This window comes from Hermetia illucens, chromosome 4, assembly GCF_905115235.1.
Source record: "Hermetia illucens chromosome 4, iHerIll2.2.curated.20191125, whole genome shotgun sequence".
In the NCBI taxonomy this organism is placed as follows: Eukaryota; Metazoa; Arthropoda; class Insecta; order Diptera; family Stratiomyidae; genus Hermetia; species Hermetia illucens.
The window spans coordinates 50,942,231-50,965,174 of record NC_051852.1 but is presented as its reverse complement, the minus strand read 5'-3'; the positions used below and the strand labels follow the sequence as shown (position 1 = coordinate 50,965,174).

At 39.5% G+C, this 22,944-nt stretch overlaps 1 protein-coding gene across 3 annotated transcripts in view; it reads left to right on the top strand.

Annotated features, from left to right (window-relative positions):
* Positions 1-22,944, top strand: part of LOC119653576 (allatostatin-A receptor) — a 779,896-nt gene that overhangs the window by 745,590 nt on the left and 11,362 nt on the right. For all 3 annotated transcript variants that reach the window (XM_038058319.1, XM_038058317.1, XM_038058318.1), the window contains one exon: positions 14,144-14,299. In XM_038058319.1, coding sequence (XP_037914247.1) covers positions 14,144-14,299 — 156 coding nt within the window. The remainder of the gene's footprint in view (positions 1-14,143; positions 14,300-22,944) is intronic.

Below are 22,944 nucleotides of genomic sequence, written 5' to 3'. Positions count from 1 at the left end.
GTTTTTCTCGAATTTCCGGCATATGTGTTAATAAAAAGTACTTGCTATGGAGTCGGTGACTCGAATTGAATTTCTTTAGAAAGCATTTTTTAGACTACGTTGAGTTGTTCGTAGAAAGCCACAGCGCTGTATTCTGGATCGGATACCAGTATTCTGTTTGAAACTAACTCTCGGATAAGAACCGCATCTTGTGGTTGCGTGAGTACTACTTCAACATCAGTAGCTTCCGTCTGGAGGAAATCTTAGTGTTTTTCGGTATGTGCTGGACACCAACAAATTTTGACCGCAGAGAATTCGTGGTTAGAAATAAAATATGAATTTTATTAACGAGCTGTGATGGTGCTTTAGAATTTTGCAGGCATGCAGAGAATTCAAGATTATGTAGTCTTGGTAATGCCGATCCTGAGGGTCTTAGTCGTGGTGATATATGACAAAGAGCTCGGCTGTTATTATCAAGTTGACTTCTAGAGTGAAATGTGAGACTTCAGCCTCTACTGGACCTACTATGACAGAAGCACATCCATTTTGTGTAACGAAAGGGTCACAAATTAGGGCCGAGCAGTCCTGCAAGATCTGGCGGGTCAGCGCTCTCTTATATGCAGCTGCAATCTGGGTTTTGCTACCAGTGCTACCAGTGTTACCATCTGTGTCATAGTAAATAATGGAGTTTTTCTGATATTTTTAGGTTGGAGTTTGGAGTTACCATGCCGAACAAATTTTGAAAGTGTTTAAAAGTTTTGGAGAGTCCATTATCCACGTTACTTTACGTTTCACTAGTTGTCTCTTCAGTCAGTTCTTTCGCAGCAAGTACAGTTCTTTTATGTGTGGGCTTACTTCTTTGGCTAGAGCGAAAACCTGATGTAGTTAGGTAGTTCTAGTAAGGCCGAGGCGTCTCCTCAAGTTCCAGGCAGCTAGAGAATTAAATTTATTTTCAAAATATTGAGGCTATTCATACTATGGCAGTGTATTCGATGATAGGTCTTATAAGGGATGTATAAAGTTTAATAGCTTTATGAGGCGGAAGCCCCCAAGAATGCTCGAAAAGTTTATGATTCTCCTGCCTCCTTAAACCTATGGCGCGATACTCCTTATATGGTCTCTAGCTACCCTCGGTCTGATTGTTTTTTCTGCCGAAGAAATTTTTGGCTGTCTATCTGCATTCTAAGTAAAACTGTTTTACTTCTTTTGAAGGCTATAGATTTAGATTTATCTAGGGTGTTGTGAAAGACCCAGTGCGTTACATTTGGTAACGAAAAAAAGTGACCTGGCTTTGTCAGTCCTCACCCGTGGGTATGATGCCGAAATCGTCCGGATACAGGAAAACTTCAACGTTCTCAAAACATTTGTTGTGTAACGATTTTGCGTAAATGTAAAAAAGTGTGAAGTTTAGAACACCTCCTTGTGGGATGTCATTTTTTATTTCAACGTGATCTAATGCGAGCTGGGGTCGTCTTTTCGACATTAGCTTGATGATCCGAAGGACAAATTTTGCGGGAAAACGGTCGCTATAATCACTTTCTCATACGCATTTATGACATCAAGAACGACTGCTGCACATGGAGATCGTCAGTACAGGAAGAGGTGGATTTTCCAGCAGAGTAATCATAACAGCTGGCAAATGCATTATAGTCCTCCTTTACGTTTTCCTTGCTCTTCATCATGGTATTCAATAATTTGGTGAAAACATTGATTATAGCTGTGGGGCAGTAGTTGGTCAGGATGTCAGGGTCTTAATCTTTCTTGGAAATCAGGATAACTTTAATGATTGAAATTGCCTGCCTGGGGCAGACGATTTCTTATGTTTGTGGAAGGCTTTCTCCAGGTTTTCTTGACAGTAGGTTTCTGCAACTGAATGGTATTTTAAGTTGAGATTAGGACAGTGAGGTGAATTTTTATGCTGACCAGCTAGAAGTTCAAGGTAGTCCTTGTTTTCGCTGAGGCAGTTGCAAAAGCCATTGGTTTTTCCCCAAAACCGTTTCGTTTCGTCGACTTTCGCTGCCCATATCTCACTCCGATGTTTTCCTTGGTGTCAATGACAGCCTCGTGCCATAGTCGCTTGGGGTCTGAGAAAAGATGGAAATTTATGATGTTCGATATCTATCTGAAACGTTTCTGCGCTAATTGTTTGCTTTTGAAAAAGGATTTGAGATCCAGAGTTAGCTTTTGTTGTTTTTTACTTGGGTTGTAGAAACTCTGAAACTCTCTTCTTCCGGTGTCCGGTTGTGGTGGAATTTTGGTTAATTGTTCGCAACTTTGTTAACTAGCTAGAAAGATCATGTGATTTGATACCGATGGGCCTTTTCTTATGAGGCTGTGTAAGATATAATGTTTACAAGAGTATGAAATCCACCAAGAGTTCAAGAGGTCAAAAGTTATCTATATCGAAATAGTCACCAATGAAATAGGGCCATAATTATCAGGAGTATGCCCCATGAGTTCGTTATAATGATCGGCATCTACAAACGTCATTCTGACGAATACTTTCCTAATATTGTTCTTTTCATACAAAATATGAAATTTAAGAATAAAGCCCGTATTGGAGGACTAAATATTTCTACAGGCGGCCTCTACATGTACAAACCAACACTTAGACTCGTTCGGACCTATAACTATAAGTTAGTTTTCCATAGTATAGGGTAACCTTCTGAAAAACGGATTTCAAATGCGCACTCTAGGTTGATTGGATTTGATAGCAACTCTTTCAATCTTTTTCAGAATAATATTTACCACGCGGTTTGAATAAACTGCTACATTCAATATTGTTGCGCAGTCAAAGCTTGCCATGATTTTTGTCCTTGTAATACTTCGTTGAATGATATGTGGAAATTATAAATGTCGCAACTTTTCTACTTTCCATATTGAATTAATTTTTGCTTTGAAGTGGATTCTGATAATTCCTGTTTTCTCATCAGTGGATCAACGTATGGAATTAATAAAATGCGTAAAGCAATATTCATCTGCTACATCTCCGAAAACTGAAATTAAAACACTTGTTATTTGCGGAAACTCAACGTTTCGCTTTTTGATTTATATGCATTTATTCGGTCAATGGTTGAAGGGATGTAATTATTTTCGCAAATTTAATTGCGAGAATATTAAAAAGCTGGAATGTTAAATCTGTAAATAACAATATCATATCGTTCAACCCAAAACCGATAATACTTGGAGAACATAAATCAATTAATTCATTTGATCCAATGAGACTCTTGATTGCGGAGCAGTTGGTGCGGATAATCGTTGTTCTGTATCTTTTATGTCTCTGTTTTGGTTCTTTTGTATTAAATTACAATATTTAATGACTTTGTTTCCAGAATAATTTCTGAAAATGTGAATATTGTTATATTTTATTACAAAAAGAAGGTGGTCTCGATTCGTGCAAGTATATACATATGCACAATGATGTATTATAGCTTAACTCGTTTGATATTTCCAAACATCCAAACACTTTACCTCTTAGGGAAAAATTCTTGAAACGTAGCAAAGGACCACTCAAAACCTGTCTGGTTTCTACTCCGAATGTATCTACGTCCACCACATGAAACCCTTCGGATAGTTGTGAAGCAGTGTGTGGGGTTTAGATCCCCGCTCCACCTTCATCGACTTCGAGGAGATTTATAATAGGAGTGCCCTGTGCCTTGTGCTGCATATAACAGCTCAAAATTTGAAGTTCGAAACTGTGTTCTTCGCTATCTATGGCGTCTTTCATGCTGCCTTCGCTAGGGGACGTGCAAGCATTCCTCAAACACTGCGTACCGTGGCAGTATTTCCTCTACTTTACTCATGTTGTCGATCTCTCCAACTTGAGGCAATGTCAACTGATAAACTTCGTTGGCGCTTGGGTCAGAGACCTATGGATCAGAAAGCGATCCGAAGGTAGTGGATAAGCCACACAATTAGGAAAAACGACAGCTTCATTGCTGACTATGCCATACAAGAGAAATTACTGTCCGAGGATAACCGATTTGTGATTCGCCTTAGAACTCAAACACATGTATCTGTTTCCGGGGGATTTGAAACTTTGGACAATTCAGCCAGAATTAGGGAAACCGTAAACCAAGATTGATTTTTTATAATTCTAAAAATGAAACTGAATTTGCTTGAACGAGTTGTATCAAATTTTTGCAACATGATGTCCGTGACTGAATTCGATCCTACATTCGTTCCGCGAGTTATTACTGGAAAGGAAACGTGGTAGGAAAAAAAGACGATGCTTGTGCATTGATTAAGCCAAGTTCAGACAGTGAACAATAAGTATTATTTGGATCTTATGACATGTTGGTGTGAAACGATTCGCCAGAGACGAAAAGATTTGTTGGCAAACTTTTCGTAGATTTTCAAGATTGCCATCATTTTCTAGGAATATTTTATCAAACTTGCAAAGCACCCTCTGACTTCTTTCTGCTCAATCGGTGGTCAAGAGCAGCTGTTGGAAAAATAGAGGATGGTCATAGCAAGCGTTGAGTATAAAAAATGTTCAGAAGATTGTATTATAGTTGTAGTCGACTACTTCGAAGGGGCAAATATCGATTTTGATGAACGAATTTTTATTTTATATTTGCTGAATAAATTAGACAAGCTCCGCCCGTCCTGTCAGCTATGAAGGAAGGAGTCTGCAGTTAACCTACGGCCGGCGATCGAATAAAAACGGTTCCGCTATCAGTCTGACCTGGAAGAAGATTAGGCAAACGGATGTGTATGTGGATTACGAACAATCCAACCTCTTTAAGTTGAATTATTCTCTAACTAGAACTTTTTGGCATTCCCCCCCCCATTCCCCATTTCCTAAAATTCAACCTCTGAATCGAATTGCTTAAATCGAAAACTGCTCTTACTCAAACCATATTCTATTGCCTCTGGGGAAATATTTCATACATTATAATTCCTTTAAGTTGAAATTAAAATTTCATTCCACCGTGGAAATCTTCCTATTTCCATGTATGTAAGTGTATATCAACGTGGGGCTCAAACATTTCAATGAAAAAGGGGATAATAGTGGGGCACGCACTATTTTCGCCTCGAATTCAGTTTGTATGCATGATTTGTTCCTCCCTGGTGGTCAAAGGGTAGTATAGGTCCCAGGGCGAAAAGTGGACTGGTACCCACGATGGAGCATACAATCTGGGAAATGCCTGCTGAACTAACACCAACAGCTCTACTATCAAACCCTATCTACACTTCTACGTGGTGATCGCTGGGAGTTCTTTCTTTATGACAAACTGCAGACGGAGAAGGATGAAGGCGAGTTTCCCGCACCTAAAAACGGGGCAAAATGTGCCAACTAATCCTCCAAGTTAGTTGGGTAGGGCTGACAAGCCTAGATGGAAAACCAAAGTTACAAAGTCACAGAAGTAGCCTCGGTGAGGAAGGATTTCAAAAGGATGAACCCGGTAATGACAACGGAATAACGATTTGCGCATTTTCTCATGAAACGTGCGCTCCCTGTGCAGATCAAATGCTGCTGAGCAACTAGCCGATACCCTGTCCCAATATATGGCTGATGTAACAGCGTTGCAAGAAATGCGCTGGACAAGGACCGGTTTCCTGGAGAAGAACCGCTACACCATATATTGTAGCGGCCATCCAGTAAACCATATGCTCGGAGTAGGATTCTTAGTCAGCCAAAAAATGAAACCCGTGGTTATCGGCTTTGAAAATATAAGCGAACGGTTATGCACTCTGCGTTTCGGAGGCAAATTTACAAATATAAGCCTCATAAATGTTCACGCCCCTACAGAGGAGACTGCAAAGTCGAAGAAGGATATCCTCTACAAGGCATTTGAGCGGACCTCGAAGCCTGTCCCAAGTCCCAGCCACATGAAAAGTTGGAACGGCTGCTTTAACGATGAATGTTAACTAGCAATGGAACAGAAGAATGCTGCATATCGAGTAATATTGCATTCTCAAAGCACGCGAGCACGTGCAAAGACTTATCACAGACTTTGTCGAGCAGAGTGGCGGAAAAAGGAAGCCTGGGAGAACCAACAAGTCTGTAAACTAGAAAAATACGGAGAGCAACCGCACCCAGCGCGGAAGTTTCACCAAAAAGTCAGCATTATGAAGCCCTATACACTTCGATGCTCATCCTGCCGAGACAAAGAGAGAAAATCGATTTCCGACAGAATGGGCATATTGGAGCGATGGACTGACTATTTTGATGACCTACTTAACAACCAAAACATCGGCGAGTTGGAGGTCTCGCCAACCGAAAACGACCGACAAATGCTACCACCACCAAGCATAGAAGAAACACCCCGTGCAATTCACCAGCTTAAAAACCATAAGTCGCCATGAGCCGATGGAATTGCAACCGAATTGGTTAAATACGGATGCGATGAATTACACCAAGCGGTCCATCATCTGATGCTCAAAGTATGGGGCAGCGAATCAATGCTTACCGACTGGCAATCAGGCATTATCTGTCTCATACATAAAAAGGGGGATATCACACAATGCAGCAATTATAGAGGCATCACGTTGCTTAGTACCATCTATAAGATATTTTCCGTTATCTTACTAGGCCAAATAGCCCCATAAGCACAGAACATCACTGGCCGATACCAAAGAGGCTTCACTGCAGACAAATTAGCAACAGATCAGATTTTCTCTCTGCGGCAAGCGATGGAAAAGCTGTTGGAATATGGACATCAATTTGACCATCTTTTCATCGATTTTAAAGCCGCCTATGAGAGGATAGCCAGAGTAAAACTGTACATGGCCATGAGAGAATTCGGTATTCCAAACGAAATTAATAAGACTAATTAGGCTAACCTCTCACTCTCAATGCCCTATCATGCGTCCTCTTTAACTTGGCCCTGGATAAAGTGATTCGCGATGTCGATGTAAATGTGAGAGGCATCATCTTCTTCAAGTCTACCCAACTACTGGTCTACGGTGACGATGTCGACATTATCGGAAGAACAACCCCAAATATGCAGTCTACCATCGTCCAGATCGAACAGGCGGCATGAGATCTCGGGCTGCACATAAAAGAAGGCAGGACGAAATACATGGTGGCAACATCAACGCCAAAAAGCAAAGAACGAACAACATCGAATCGCACTGGTCAAACGAAAACAATAAAGATAGGAGACTACAGCTTTGAGAGAGTTGAAAATTTCTCCTATCTGGGGTCGAAAATCACAACCGATAAAAGCTATGACGATGAAATCCACGCACGGTTGTTGGCTGCCAACAGAGCCTATTTCAGCTCAGAAAAACTGTCCCGCTCGTAGGGTCAAAGCTCTTAATGTACAAGACTATTATCTTGCCAGTCCTTATGTGTTCCTCGGAGACTTGGGTTCTTAGCAAAAAAAAACGCGAACTCTTGACCGTGTTCAAGAGAAGAATTTTCCGAAGAATTTTTGGCGCCCTACATGAGGATGCTTACGTAACGGCGAAATCTATGAACCATACCACGACCGTCAAGTTGTGGATAAAATGCGGCTCAACAGGTTGCGGTGGGTGGGTCACTCAATCCGTATGAATGAGAATGATCCAGCCCGATAAGTTTATAGGGGCAATATATATGGTTGAAAAAAAAGAAGAGGCAAACCTTGCCTGAGATGGAGCGATGGCGTTGGTCAGCACGCCAGACAGCTTTTAGGGATATTGAATTATTGAACTTCGGCGCGGCGGCCTAGACCGGATACCGGCTGTTGCGCCGTTGGTGATGATGATTTGCTCCCCAGGCCCAATTTTTTTCCTTAAGGGCCTTGTTTTACAAAGTTTGAGTATAAAGTGTCTTTATTTTGGCCAGCTGATTCTAAAATGTACAGGAGATCTATGAAATAATTACACCAGCAGGAAGTGCAGCAATCAAGAAGGGACGGGCGACTGGCTTAAAGGCTAAAGTTCGATCTTTGAAGGTATAAACAAAAATACTATTTTCTACAAGTGCTTACCGAATGACACTTTAATGCTAAAAGGTCGTACATGCTTCGACTGAAAGTAAAGTAAAGAAAGGCTAACTTTGTTGATGGGAGCCAACATGGCGAGATAAGACAAGCTGAAAACTTCAATAATACGGACCAGTAGCAACTCTTATTGCTTTCAATGGTTAAATTATCGGCCCGTCAATTATATGATAAACAGGCCATCATGTAACATATTCCCGGCGATATTTCTAGAAGGTGGTTGATAGGAGGGCAAGAAGGTGATGCGTAATCAAGGGACCAAGGAACATGGGAATCATTCAAAGTGCACTACCAGAAACATAGTTTAAAGGAAGTTCTGGAACTTTTGAAGAATCAAAAAGATTTTAGTCCGTGCTCAAGATGCTGTGGCGGAGCGAGCAACTTGCGTGTCAAACATACGCAAAAAAAATCGCATTGGCCATGATATCGAAAAACATTTTTTGACAGCGAAAATTGTTTTCAATGCGAGTGTAGAAATGGAGGATATCCTAACACCGCTTATCACTTAAATTTTCAAAAGTTTTCATGAAATCTTGCGTTGATTTCGTTTTAAAAATAAATTAATTTTTAATTAAAATATAAAAAATTAATATATAATAATGTCACACCTGCCATCATTACAAATTGTTTTAAGGGATTAATCCCATGTGTTCTGAGAAAATTGTAGGTCATTTTCTGGAATTTCTTTGAGGGAAACAAGGAAAATATTTTGGACGATAATTATATTATCTTGTTGGAAAATATTAAACGCTTTAGTTATAAATGGCCGTCAAAAAAATGTATTTTCATTTTTATGTTTTGGGGTGATCGAAATTGTGGCGAACCGAATCATCTAAACCAGAAAATGTCGATGGACTTAGTTTGATAACAGCAAAAACAGTGTTTTATTAAAGGATTTCAAAAATTTGTATTTTTAACCAAATGACGGATAGTCAAAGTTAACGGTGCGATTTTTCATCGGAACAAGTCGGAATACAGGAAGCTGGACGCTTTAGGTACAATGTGTTCATCTAGTATGAGAAATTTCCTATGCAGATGGGCGGATTTCTAGTAAATTTCTAAAATATGGAGATATTTGTGTAAATATCGGAACGGAATTTATTTTTATTTATGTAAATATTGGAACGGAATTTATTTTGAGATGTAGATTTCATATGAATGCACCATTGTGCGTTTTTTTGGGCTTGATAGGTTCTTAGACCGAGGCCTGTTATACTTTTTGAAGCAAACGTTTTGTGCCTTCTCTCCTCTATGTTTCACCCAGTGTCAAAAACAGTCTCAGTTTTGGAAAATACTAATTAAGCCCTTTCATCCGATATTCCCCATGACCATTTCTTGCTGAAAATAAATTCAATAACGCATTTTCGCATGAGCAGTCCGCCCCCCTTAAAATGATATAACCCATTGTATGTAAAGAGATTGAGAGACCACACGCTCTCACCAAATTTCGTGACAATTGGTTCAACCCTTTCTGAGTAAATTGGGTGGGACAGATAGCAGGCAGAGAGACATACGGAGAGACAGACATTAAATCGATTCTAGCAAGGTTCTATTTCACATAAAACCTTATAAACTGTCGTTTTTAGGCTATAAAACGGCCACTTTTTACCGTAAAACATCGAAGAATTAGACACTACATTCTTACATATGTATTGAAAAAGCTGCAAAGTTTCAAAAAGATCGGTTCAGTAGCTTTCGAGTAATTTTGATCACTGGCTTCAAACATGTCGTTTATAAAAAAAACCGTTTAGTTTTAACTTCGGGTCGTGCACGGATTCTTTTCTTTCAATTATCATATCTCAGACTTGCAATTTTAAGAACGTATTCACTTCAAAAAATGTAATCAACAAAATCTATATTTTTCGAAGTTGCGAGGTTAACCTCTTAAAGACCACAAACGAGTGCCGTTTCTTCTAAAAGATAGCCAACTCATCAGATGCTCACTTCTACCCTGGGAACAGCAGAGATGAGGTAGCTCTGATGAGTCGTCTCTGCCCTGGACGAATCCGTCGTCGTCTGTATTTTAACTTTGGGTGTTTATCCAAAAAAGGACCTATGGATCAAAAAGTGGGAGAAAGTTCCTTTCCAATTGACTTAGGGCTCCCTTCAATTCTAAACAAAAATTGTATTAAAAGTTTCGAAATTCGAAATTTGAGTGGGATGGCAATGACAATTTGTCACTGCTGATAGAAAGCAGTGAGATTAAATCTGAAGAAATTTGGCACTCTATGAGGACGCAGATTTAATGTCGATGATTCTCAGCTACTAGGCTATGTCTAGATTGATAGCGATGCCTTTATAGGTGATATTCTTGATGAGTGTCGAATTCTAGAATAACTTCGCCAAATTGCATGAAATGCGGACGACAGTGAGAATAATAATGATGATAATAATGCTACAATAAAAGAGCCTGATTGTGAAGAAATAATCCAACCGTTTATTTACAAACAGCAATGGCGAATGTACCGAATCGACAGCGAATAGGATTTTTTTATAAAAGATAGAACAGAAACGAATCATCAGACGAAAGTTCCACGTTAGAGATTTTCTTACAAAATTCCAATTTTTTGTTATTATTATAATAAATATGTAGTTTGCTTTCATTTGATTATTCGAGCAAGAATGGCTTCGAATTACTTTCTACAGATAAAAAATCACCGTTTTTTACTGAAAAATCGAACCATTAATTTTGATGGTCCACCATTTTCGATCGAGCACTAGCTTTCACTATTATGTAATTAAACCCATCGACATTTGGTTCAGATGATCCATTCGTTCGTCACCTTGAAATATAAAAAGATAAATACATGTGTTTTAACGGCCATTTCAATGTTACAAACGATGTAATATTTTCAATAAAAAAAATAACTGAAAATGGTTTAGTAATATAATGATCATGCAGAAAAGTTTCAAAATGCAGCTAGTAACATTTTTCGACGTTAAGATTAAGGGGAGTGAGGGCCCCAAACATGCAAAAGAAAGGGTTGTACAATTTTTTTCTCGCCGAACATATTCACGTTGGGTATCAAATGTTCGTTTTTTACTACCCATTTCGTCTCCTTATCGGGCGTGTTGTCCTCGGCAACCTGACGAAGTGTCCTAATCGCCTGCCAGGGAGCGCAATCGATCCCATAGGTCACTGTTTTCAGAATACTCCTGAATAGGTTCCTTCGGGTTAGATCTCCATAAGATTCTCAGTCTTAACTGGTCCTCTGGTCTTAGCAAAATCTGGCGATACATTTTAGTAATATCACTGGAGAAAACAAACTGAAATTTCCGACTACGGGTAGCAATGTCAAAGATGTGGGTTTGCAACTTTGGGCGAGGAAGAATTGTTTGATGAAGACTAACGCCATTCGACGTCGGACTGGAAGCGTTAAAAACATTCCTGAGCTTCGATGTGGTGGCATCCTTGCGAATCACACTCAGGTATGTAGTATGTAATAAACGTCTCCACTAGTATCACCTCGGAGTTCAGTAGGGACCTCTTTCATATGGCCCAAGTCCCGATATTCTGACATGAACTCGTCCGATTTCGTTTTGAGTTCGGCGTTCTTTAACCACCGTTTCTCCTAGCCGAGAAAATACTGAACTGCCTTGCTAAACGAGTTTCCCAACTTAATATCCTCCTGACGCCACGGGGTTGGTACAACATACCGACCGTCTTCAGTTCGATAGTGCTGTGATTGGAATAGATGTTCACTTCGCTCCTCATCCAATTCAACCTTCTCATTTTTGTCAATGGGCATGTCCCAAAAATACCTTAGGTAGGCCGTAACTTTAGAAGCAGGCCGTGCTGCAGAACCAGGTACTACCCATCCAAGTCGAGTATTTTGAGCTAAAAATCCTTCCAGAACTTCCACTCCTTCCAAAAATAATTGAGGAAGGACATTAGAACCTAGAAAAACCGGAACATGCGAAGCGTGATCTGTAACCGGATCTGCCAGCCTCCTCCCTGGGAACAATGAAGTAATTGGTAACTCGCCTGACTACCAGCGCCTTCGTTTCCATGTTTGAACCATCCTCTAAACTAAGAGTCAACCCGACAATTGAGGACACTCTTCCTGCGAATACTCCTCCCACTCCGGATACTTCCACATTGGTTCTCTTCTTAGTTAGTCGCAGCCTTTGAACTAACTCCTCAGTGATATAGCTGCTCTGGCTACCTTGGTCCACCAAGCACCGAACTGAAATTATACTTCTATCCTTTGCCTTTCTCTTTATTACAGCTGTGGGTAAGACAGTTTCGGAATGGGCAAGCTTTGTAGAGTTTTCCGCGTGATGAGAAATACTCCCTTGCATGCATGACTCGCCCGATTGGTCTTTCCCGCCATGCAATACTGTTTCATGCTGCCCATGACAAAGCTCGCATTTCAAAAACTTACGCCTTTGACATTCCGTACCTTTTTAAGGTTTTGTGTGAAACAAAACCTTATTAGAATCGAGACGGTGTCTGTCTGTCCGTCTGTCTGTCTGTCTGTCTGTCTGTCACACCCGATTTATTCAGAAACGGCTGGACCAATTATCACGAAAATTGATGAAAGTATGTAATCTGGTGTTCCCTTTACATGCAGTAAGTGGCGCCATCTTGTGTTAAGTTTAAGGGGGGGGCTCCCCGTACATGTAAATGGAGGGTGCAAATTTTTTTTTTACAGAATGTAGCCATGTGGGGTATCAAATGAAAGGTCTCGATTAGTACTTTTCGAAACTGGTTCAATATTTGATGTTGGGTGAAACATAGGGGAGTGAGGGCTGAAAATATGACCCCCAAAAAGTGTAACAGGTCTCGTTCTCAGAACCTATCCAACCGAAAAATCTGAAAAAGATCACAGTGGTGCATCTCTACGAAATCTAGGCCTCAAAATATATCCGGTTCCGATATCTGCACAAATAAAGTTAATAATAGTATATTTCCACATTTTAGAAATTTACCCGGCACCCCCCCCCCCCCTTATGTTCATCCCAGTAGTACAAAATTTGGCATGCGTATAATGAAGAACATAGTGCACAGTTTGGTCAAACTTGAAGAAAATCCAACTATTATTAACAAAGTTATGGGGGGTGAAACTTCACATTTTTTTGTGAATTTCGTGCACTCTACAACCTGCATGACGTCATCATCACATATCAATTCGTCAATACCACAACCGTGGACATTTTAACACCAGATGATCTTCCATACAAATGTAGCATGGAAAACGCTTTATTTTTCCCCCTTGTGCCTTTGCGGCAAGGGAAATTTCCTTATGCGGTTTTTTCCGACCACATAAGGTCTTTGCCTTCTTAGCAATGGGATGTTCTTCTGCTTGAACCTTCGCGATTCCGCCCAACCCCTCCCAACTGGAGGAACTCCTCACAAGGAGTAATCGAAATTAAACTAGCGGTCGTGTTTAGTAAGCAGTAGTCAAAATTAAAACTAACGTTCGTGTCTAGTACGGGCATTTAGTAAGAGCCCGAGCGGTCGAGTATCAAGGACATTTAGGAAATTTTTATAATATAAGGAAATTAGTGTAGTGCAAATTAAACGATTAATAAAGTGTTAGTTATAGTAAAGAAGAGTGTTTTCCTTTATTGTGACTGCGGAACTCCAAAAAACAATTGGTTAGACCCTAACTTCCCAATCTTTCCACAGCTTTACTCGACAGCGAGGGGCAAAGGGCGAGGAGACCGTCGCTTCCAAGAAGTAAGCGCGTCTAGTTAAATACCAGGCTGGACTTGGGGCGACCTGTGCCCTAATATAAGACTCCCAAACAGTCTTGATTTGCATTTTTCGATGTCAGTCTTAATTTTGGCATTTGATGGAAAGGCGGGGAGTGCGGGGGTCGAAAGTGACGATTTCTTTAACGGACTCGTTCTTAGAAACTACTCAACCGAAAAATCTGAAAAAAAATCATGACGCCTCTGTCCGGTGTCCAGGCCTTAAAATACTACCATATCGATATCTGCTCAAATTAAGTTAATAATTGTATATTATTATATTTTTCGGGAAATTGAGTCGAAATCCCCTTAAGTTTACATCATACTATTACCTACGAAGTTGCAGTACCTCAAAGGTATAGGTAGGTGTAAATGTACTGCAACCCAAAGCACTAAATATTATATCAATACCACACTAAAGTGAATAGTCTGATATGCTAAATGCATATACATTTTACTCATTCTACTCATTGTTAACTCCTTTGAATATTTTCGAACGATTAATAACATACTATCATTTCTCCTATTTCCAGGTTATCCTCGTTTTGAAAGCGTTGGACTTATATGAAACATCACATGTGAATGTTTTAATTCAAATCGTTTCACATGTTTTAGCGTATATGAATTCCTGTATTAATCCAATTCTCTACGCCTTCCTCTCGGACAATTTTAGGAAAGCATTCAGAAAGGTAAGAAGACATTGCATGAGACTATTATCTACAGTGATATCAAACACAATTTTTATGAAAAAGTTGTGAAAGTTTTAAATCAGTTCATAACCATAGCCATAGACAGCCCTAAGCCCATTTGAAAGAAAATTAAGGAAGGGTCACTACAGTCTGAATGAACATAGAACTCCTAGGCATCTCATGGTCTAGGTGAAGTTAACCTCACTCGGACTAATAATTTTCACGGTTGAGCCGTGAAATAGTCACCTCTGCTGAGACAGTGACAACTCCATGTTAGTTGAGGGTGGAGAATTCGCTCAAAGCCAACTTGCTTCGGTGGTGGACCCATTTATCAGGTATATTCTGCATGACACCCCATGATATATATCGGTGTCAAACTGAGTATTGTCCAGAATGAGGATTGCCCCAATAGTACAATGCTATGAACCAACGGATATTTTCAATAAAGAAGAGGAGGATGTTTTCTTTAAGAAACTGTTTGTAAGTCAGAAGAGAATTCCTGAGGGTTCCATTGAAATCGTGATGAGTGATTTGAATGCCAGTACACATAGACTCTAATAACACGCTACCGGTATGCAATAGGCAAACATCGTCTTGGTGGCCGATGAGGGTTTTATAAATTTTCGCAACTCCACTACCTCATCATTGACGGCACGTTGTTCTAGCGCAGTCGGATTTCAACTTACTGGCAACTGCAGCCTTAACCTTAAGTTCCGACCTGAATTTTTTGATACGTTAGTACCCTCGTGAGGCCTGAGAAAAATGTATGTAGTGTTTTATAAAGAAAGTGATGATTTAAATATATCTCTTTGATGTATAATGAATAAGAATGGGTTTTAAGAAAAATGAAGTATAGAAATAAAATCAACTTTATTAAATTTTTAAATACAATACTACAAAACTCCTACTAATACATATAAAAAAGCAACACAAAGAATACTTTTCTTAGAAAATTAGTATTTTTTATTAAAGACTAATATAACTTTTATTGAAGAATATATTAGATACATAAACCTTCTAATAAAAAGAACGTCCTAAGACGGACGACACCTTAAATTCTAAACACAGTCAGGGCACACTTGTTTCGCGCACTGTAAACAAACGTGTTTTTTGCACGAATAGCATCTATACATCGATTTGCTTTTCACTTTAGGATGGCATAAAAAACAAGTCTTTCGAACGTTGACTTCTTCAGCGTTATCTTCAGATGTATCCTGCTTATCAGAACTCAGTATTCTTGCCAAACCCATTCTAAATTCACGGGACAACTTTAGATTACAAAATCATTTGCTATACTAACAAACATACTAACTGTCGAGCTAATTTTTTTATAAAGGCCCCTCTATCATTTTGTCTTCCCAAATGTACATCACGTAAATGATGTAATGTATTATGTGGCTAGAATGATCAGAGCGATCATCCTAAAAACGGCTCGACCGCGCGCGTGGAACCGTAAGTCTCCGGACCCGAGTGCCGCGATCAAGGAGGGGAAGATCCACGACGGATCACAGTCCCAATTATTGCCTCTTCCGCCTCAGATCTTGAATGACGCGCGGCCCCTGAGGTTCCCACCCTTCCTTGACATCCTCAGGCCAGTTTGTCATTTTTGAGGATGTCCCTTAAATACAGGTTCTGCGGGAGCAAGAAGGAAAAGAGAGGGAGGAAGTCTTCAAATTATGCCAAACTTATTTACAATTCATAGTGTATTAAAGATAAAAAAAAACAAATATATAAATATATAATGAAAACAAAATAGGAAAAAAAATTAACTTAAATTAAAGAAATGTAAAGGAAAAAGATAAAAAAAAACTAAAAGGGAAAAAAGACAAAGAAAATTTAAAAAAAAAACTTACTTCGGCGTCACTCCGAGCTCGAAGGATACATCGTTGTTAATACGAACTTCATTACAGTATGACTTGCTATAATCTGAAAATTCTAAAAATATAAATTTTAATTAAGTAGTTGGATTGTCTCTTTTTTTTGTTCCCACTTTCCCTGTATTTTCCCTTCCAAGTCCTTTCCAAAGCCTCCACGAAAATTTCACCTCCACTGGAGCCGCCGCTTCTCCTTTCTTCTGCTGTTTTCTGATGCAGTCTCGAAGGCTTCCTTTGTCCGGAACAGAGACGACAAAGGGTTCGTGCCGTTCACGTCCCCGCCAACACAACAACAAAAAACAGCCTTCCTGGTCTTAGGCCTCTCCTTTTTGCTTTAAATCACTGTGCATTTATCATTTGTTACTCTTGTCAACGATTTGAACTTATTCTCGGAATCTTTCGTTTAAAATACACTTGCGTTATGATTTAGCACGATGTGGTGTCAGTTTTCTTGGTCGAATTCTTTTATTCTTCTCCCGAAAAACTTCACACCCTTTTCAAACGATTCCGACTTCTACCAAACTCACACTTCCTTTCTTCCCAAACAAAAAAAACGGTCCTCCCACCTTTTTTCCAGCACCGCTTCATTTGCCGCTACATTGCCTTGAACTCTGTCTAGTCAATGTTGCGGCAACATGCGCATGCGCTTGCGGATGCGGCAAATCATTCGCCTCTGTCAAGATTAATTCGCCCGAATGCTTTCAATAATGTGCAATCTGCGGCGAACATTAGGGTAATTGCATATTATTAAATGCATTATTTAAGCAAATTAATTAAGAAAGAGCCGAATGAGATTCCGCTCCCGTCGCGCAGCCGCGGTCATTACAAAGATAAGAATTGACTGAACTTATATCCAAAAGACAGTAGAAAATTTTCATAGGGATTTTTCTGGTCACGCATTATCAGGACTAATTTCCCTTTTATTTTTTTTAAGGTTAATCCTCTCTGTTTCAATACACCAATTGGTTGAATTGGCGTCAACCAATTGTCAGACGTTATATTTTTGTAGCTGCCATGTAATGGTTTACTCAACGGATCACAGCCTGCCTAGGAACTAAAAGCTTTTTTTCTTCATCTGATAGTGTTTTTATATCTAAACCTTTTCCACAATACACCTAACAATTGTAAAAATACCCGTTTTCGACCTCACATAGGCATATTACTTTTAGCCCATACTTAGCGGGCTTGTTTGGCATATATAACATCAAAGACGATCGCCCTCTCTCTAACATATTGACTTATATTAATACCCTCTGACACAATAATACTTGTATAATACGAGTTTGTTGAAAATATTCGATATCGCAGCCAATTTATTAGTTTTTTTTTCTCTCTGCTCTCTCAAGTGCATTGTCAAAACGAAAAGAGTGAAGCAAACACAAAAATCTGTTTTTAGACACTACGCATATCTCCTTCGATGCCATCAGTAGAAACTATTAAATCCACGTCTTCGTGGTTAGGCTTGAGCACAGCTATCTACATCAAAAATCTAATAAACGCTTACAACTCAATTATATCGATATATTTTAGTTCTAGTCGATCCTGCTTCATATATTTACATCTATATTCAGCTAGCTTCTCTCAGCATAATCTCCGATAACATTTCGTCATTTATATATTGTTTCCATAAAGAATAAGGATCCTTTCCATCATTGTTTACATTCGATGTGGGTACTCGGGCAATAATATTGTGTCCTGGAGTTCTAACTGATGATCTGTTTGGTAGAGACTCACACCACTTATATTTATTCTTCCCTCTAAAATAACCCAGCCTTGAAAGCGGAGCATCTTCATCTGATGGCGATGTAGCCCATCCAGGTGTCTGTGTTGAGTTTCTTCGGTATCAGATATATCAGTGCTAGTATATGTATCATGCTCACTGTACTCCGTACAAAAATCTTTACCAACGTCGTCGACATCGGAACCGCTGGAATCTTCATCCACAAGCCAGCTCTCAATCACTCCTGTGAAATTTGGATTTGATTCATTTGCACCTATCCGGCATCTCTTTGAATGCTGTAAATCTGAGGCAGAAGTATTTTTTTCACTACCTGAAATATCTGGTATATCCATAGTTCACAACTTCTGTAACAATAACAGTTTACTATAACAAAAAGCTTACGTAAGTACCAATGGCCGCATCTGAATTTCAAATCGTAATTACTCACCAAATGCTCTCGCGATGACACCACCTCCTGCTTCGACGTCAATGTGGGCACTCTTCTCGCAACTACGTAAAAGCAGGATTCGGTGTTGTGTGGAAAAAGGGGTAAACAAGCAAGTAAAGTGCCTGCCGGGGTCTTTCAGACCGCCCGTCGATACTTAAAGGTTAATGATCAAATGAAACCTTAACTATAAATGCAACAAATAAACTTTTGGGGCGGTAAGGGAACATTTGTGAAGATAGTGATGAGAAGATTAATATGTGGGAAATTTTCAAAAATTATGGCGGATACGAGTATCCGTGATGTGATAGCTTTCTTAGAACCCATAAAGAAACAAATTCAGTACTGCTGCTCTGAATTCTAAAGAGCTGCCAGGTGAGAGTTTTCTTCACATTTGGAGTTGCTATCAGCAACTAATTTCACCTCGACAATGAGATACAAACAAAAAAGTAAAAATGTCGGGATACGTAGAGAAGCTGCTGTCTAAGTAATAGCAAAGGGCGATTAAACTTGGAAAAAAGTTTAGTTTAGACTTCAAATCTAATCTCCTAAATCAATGGTGAATAACCCACTATAGGTCGAGAAACCGGAAGCTGGAGGCTTCCAGCTTAGCAATAGTATGCTTTATGGCATAGCCTATATTGTTGCAAAATTTCGTGTTGCTAAGATGGACCTAAAGAGGTTTTTGAAGCCAATTGTTGAAAATTATAACTACTATTATTAACTTTATTTGAACAGATATCGTTATGTAAGGTATTTCGGAGTGGCGGCTCCTGATTTTTTTTTCAGTTTTTTTGGTTGGGTAGTTTCTGAGGAAGGGTCCGTGAAAGAAATCATCACTTTCGCCCCTTCGCACTGCCCACTTTTCCAACAGATGCCAAAACTAAGACTAGAATTGGTGAGTGCTAATCGAGACCTTTCATGGGATACCCCACGTTTCGCATATCTGAAGACCCCTCCCCCCGTTAAATTCGACCTAGAATGATGTAATTTGATGTATACGTGAGCGTTCGCAGTTCCCATCTTTTCACCAACCTTGTTGTCAATCGTTACAACGGTTTCCAAGGAAAATGCGTGTGACAGACAGACAGACGGACAGGCAGACAGACAGTAAACCGATTTTAATAAGGTTTTGTTTTACTCTGCAATGGCGGGAACCACCGTCACGAAATTTAGTGAGAATATGTGATCTATTAATCGCTTCCCAGACAGCGAGTAGCGTCATTTTATATTGGATTTAACGTGAATTTCCATATATGTAAAAGGAAGTTTAAACATTATTTTCGCAGAATGTAACGATATTAAATGAGAGGGCTAAATTAGTACTTTTCGAAAATAAAATTATTTCTGATGTTGGGTCAAAAACAGGTTAGTGAAAATTCAAAATTTGTGCTACAAAAAGTGAAACTTGCTCAGAATCTATGTACCCGAAAAATCTGCAAAATATCACAATAAGCTACCAGCTAATCAGCTACCCAAAGCCTAGGCGTCAAAATACATCCCAATACAATAGCTGCTCAAATAATATTAATAATAGCATATTACCATATGTTAGACATTTACCCGTAAACACCCCTTAATCCCAACTAGAAGTAAACAATTTAGCATTTGTGAAAGTGATAATATAAGACTTAATTCTAAAACATTCTGGTATTGGCCAGTAAGTATTCCCACCGTAATTAGGAAGATCATTTTCGTGACTTTAATTCTTTGGGCGTTTGGGGAGATACCATGAGCCTTTATTGTGCGAGCCGAGCGTTTTCAGTCTCTCAAGGTATTACAGTACGAGTTTCAAGTTCATCCGGTTGGACTTATGGCTGTCGGTCAAAATAGCAATGTTTCGCCCCCAGTAGTTTCTTTCGAGTTTAGAGGAGGCACATCCGCCTATGGCGTATAATTACTTTGTAGATGAGCCATATTGTTGCTTAGGTGCCGTGAATAGGAGTCTTAGACCGTGTTTCTGGGACTCGTCATTATTATTTTCATTTCGGAGTTGCCCTCAATGTCGAATCTGATTATTTTGTACTCCCTAGTATTCTTTATGAGCCTATTCATCAGAGCATTTCCTAGAGATCTTCCTATACCTCTTGACTCGGATGTCGTCTCCTGGGAAGTAGCCTGCTGCCACTACTGCCTCACAAGTTCTCCCCCTGGTTTCCAGTGAAACTTTAACAGCCGCAAGGATCCCAGGAACTCTAAGAGATATATATGTTTAAAATTACGTTTAAGAATGATGCAAGTTCTTGGTTTTTCGTCAGAGCATTTCCAAACTACCTGCATATTTCCTTCTTGCACACCACGGATCTGTCTCCGGTACAATCACGGTTTTTAGCTAGAACTTTTCCAATGTTGTCTTCGGAGACGACACTTGCAATCACTGCAGATGCAGTTAGATATTGGCACCGTTGGTGTTTGGAGTTTTATTCCACTATTGTTTCACCCTTCTCCTCCGACATCACACTTTCCTCCCTGTCGTTGCCCGCTTTAACCCTTAAAAGCCCAGGCCTAGGCCCAGGGGGTCGAATGTCCTTAACCGCGCAACCGGTTTGATACCGATTTATGTCCTTGTATAGCTAATGGCGGGCCGGCTTATTTCTGCCTTTATCTATCACCCACCCAAGATTTCCCTCTTCCTAAACTCGAGTTTGGGTTTTTTGATAGCTTTCCCCTTATGGCGGCTGATCTCCGCTGCTGCGCACATTCTTAGCTCTGATAATCATAACTTAGGTCTATCCTGTGCCTTTCCAAGGGCTTCTTCTGGCTCCAGGCCTTCTTTCAGATAACACAGGTGTCATTTAGCCCATGCGCCACTGAGGTCTGTTTCCTTCCTGACATTTTTTTGCTTGTGCCTATCTTTTGGTTGGTTGCTCGTAATATTACAGGTATACCCAATATTTATCATATCACAATGCTTCATAACGATCAAAAGGATGGTAATATCTTCGGTACAAGATGCTTACAATCATGCTTGCGATGTGTGTTTGATGCATTCCATGTTTATGCTATCTATTATCTTTGCAACATGAAGAACGAAAGTTTTCAAGTTTGTAGATCAATAGAGCTGTAATTGCAAGTACTTTGTTTCCATTTAGAATATGATAAGGCTTTTCCATTCTGGTATCTTCGTCTTCTTTGGTGTACAGGATGAGTAGATATCAAATAGTTCCATTGTATTCGGTGATACTATTTGCCTTTTCTATGCCAAGCACCTCACTTTCTCAATGATGAAATCTAGAGTGTAGGCAAATTTGTTTTCAAAATTCAAATGCTCCAATTTAGTTGCTTATGCATCAACACTGCATTAATTCGATATATGCAATTTTGTATGATAAATCAATGCAGAGTAACCATTTTCTCTCTATGTAAACTAGACTCCTCTAGGAAACATAAGTTTCCATTGTTCTTATCAACACAGCAAACAACTCGCCTCTTCCAGCAAATACGATTCTTTACCGAAGTATATCTAAATACATTCAAGCTAGATAGTAACCAAATGTATCTGTTTTCCAAAACAATGGATGGCAAATTTCCCAGCAATAACGATTTTCTCTGTAAAGTACCTTATTTGCAAAAGCAGGAAAGGCTGAAACATTAACGATTCAAAAGAAGCTTTTATTTGCAAAAAAAGAATGGAAGATAAACGAAGCCACCAGGTGTTGTGTTCGTGTTCAAATGATTCCATTGAAGCCCTCAAGGAGAGAAGGATCCAGCAATTTCAACAATGGTATTCACAGCTGAATGGGGAAGAAACCACTACGTCGAACCCCGAACACAACCAACTATAAAGTGCATCTTCCACTTTTCCTTTGCTTCCTGTGCAGGTTCGAATCTGCAAGCAGCATAAAATCACCCGGATCAATAGACTCGAAATCGGAGTACAATGGCACGGGAAAGAATCCTTTGAATATTGCAATCAATGACATCTTTACTGCATTGATTAGAGACTTCCACTGGGAGAATTTTGAAATTTCGCTAGAAACTTTGTTGGGCTACGAGATTACCGAAAAAGATAAAACGAGGAGATTGTCTGTGGAATTTAATTTAGTGCGTTCCATGAAAATTTAGGTAATTCTAACTGACAGGGCCAATTGAATTGCTCCTGATTAAGGCTTACATATATCAATAGCTAAGAAATTTTGCATAAATCGCATCTATCGGGTCATAATAATTCACTCACGTTTCCGAAAAAATTTTTAGAGTTTCCCGCGATTTAAGAATATTGTAATTGCTTTTGAAAGTTTTGGACACCTATTTTAAATAAGTAATGGAAGGTAGAAAAACCGCTCTTCCGAGCACAACCACACCCCTATTTGTGTCTCCAATTTTTCAAAGTAGTAATTTAGTTTTTTATGTTTATCACATCAGTTTGCCTTCCGGTCTATGAACGTTAGTCCTTGACGATCTGTCTAGTTTCCCTTTACATAATCCAGGCATAACATCGGACGGAATGACGAGGTAATTCTTTTGAGCTGAGTCAACATTGATACTAGTGTGGTTTGCGCTAGTCGAGTGATGTTCACTCATTGGGGCACTGGTTAGAATTATGCTGTAAAATGTGCGTTGGGCAGGTCATGGAACATGGAACGTGCTAGCTACTAGAACCAAT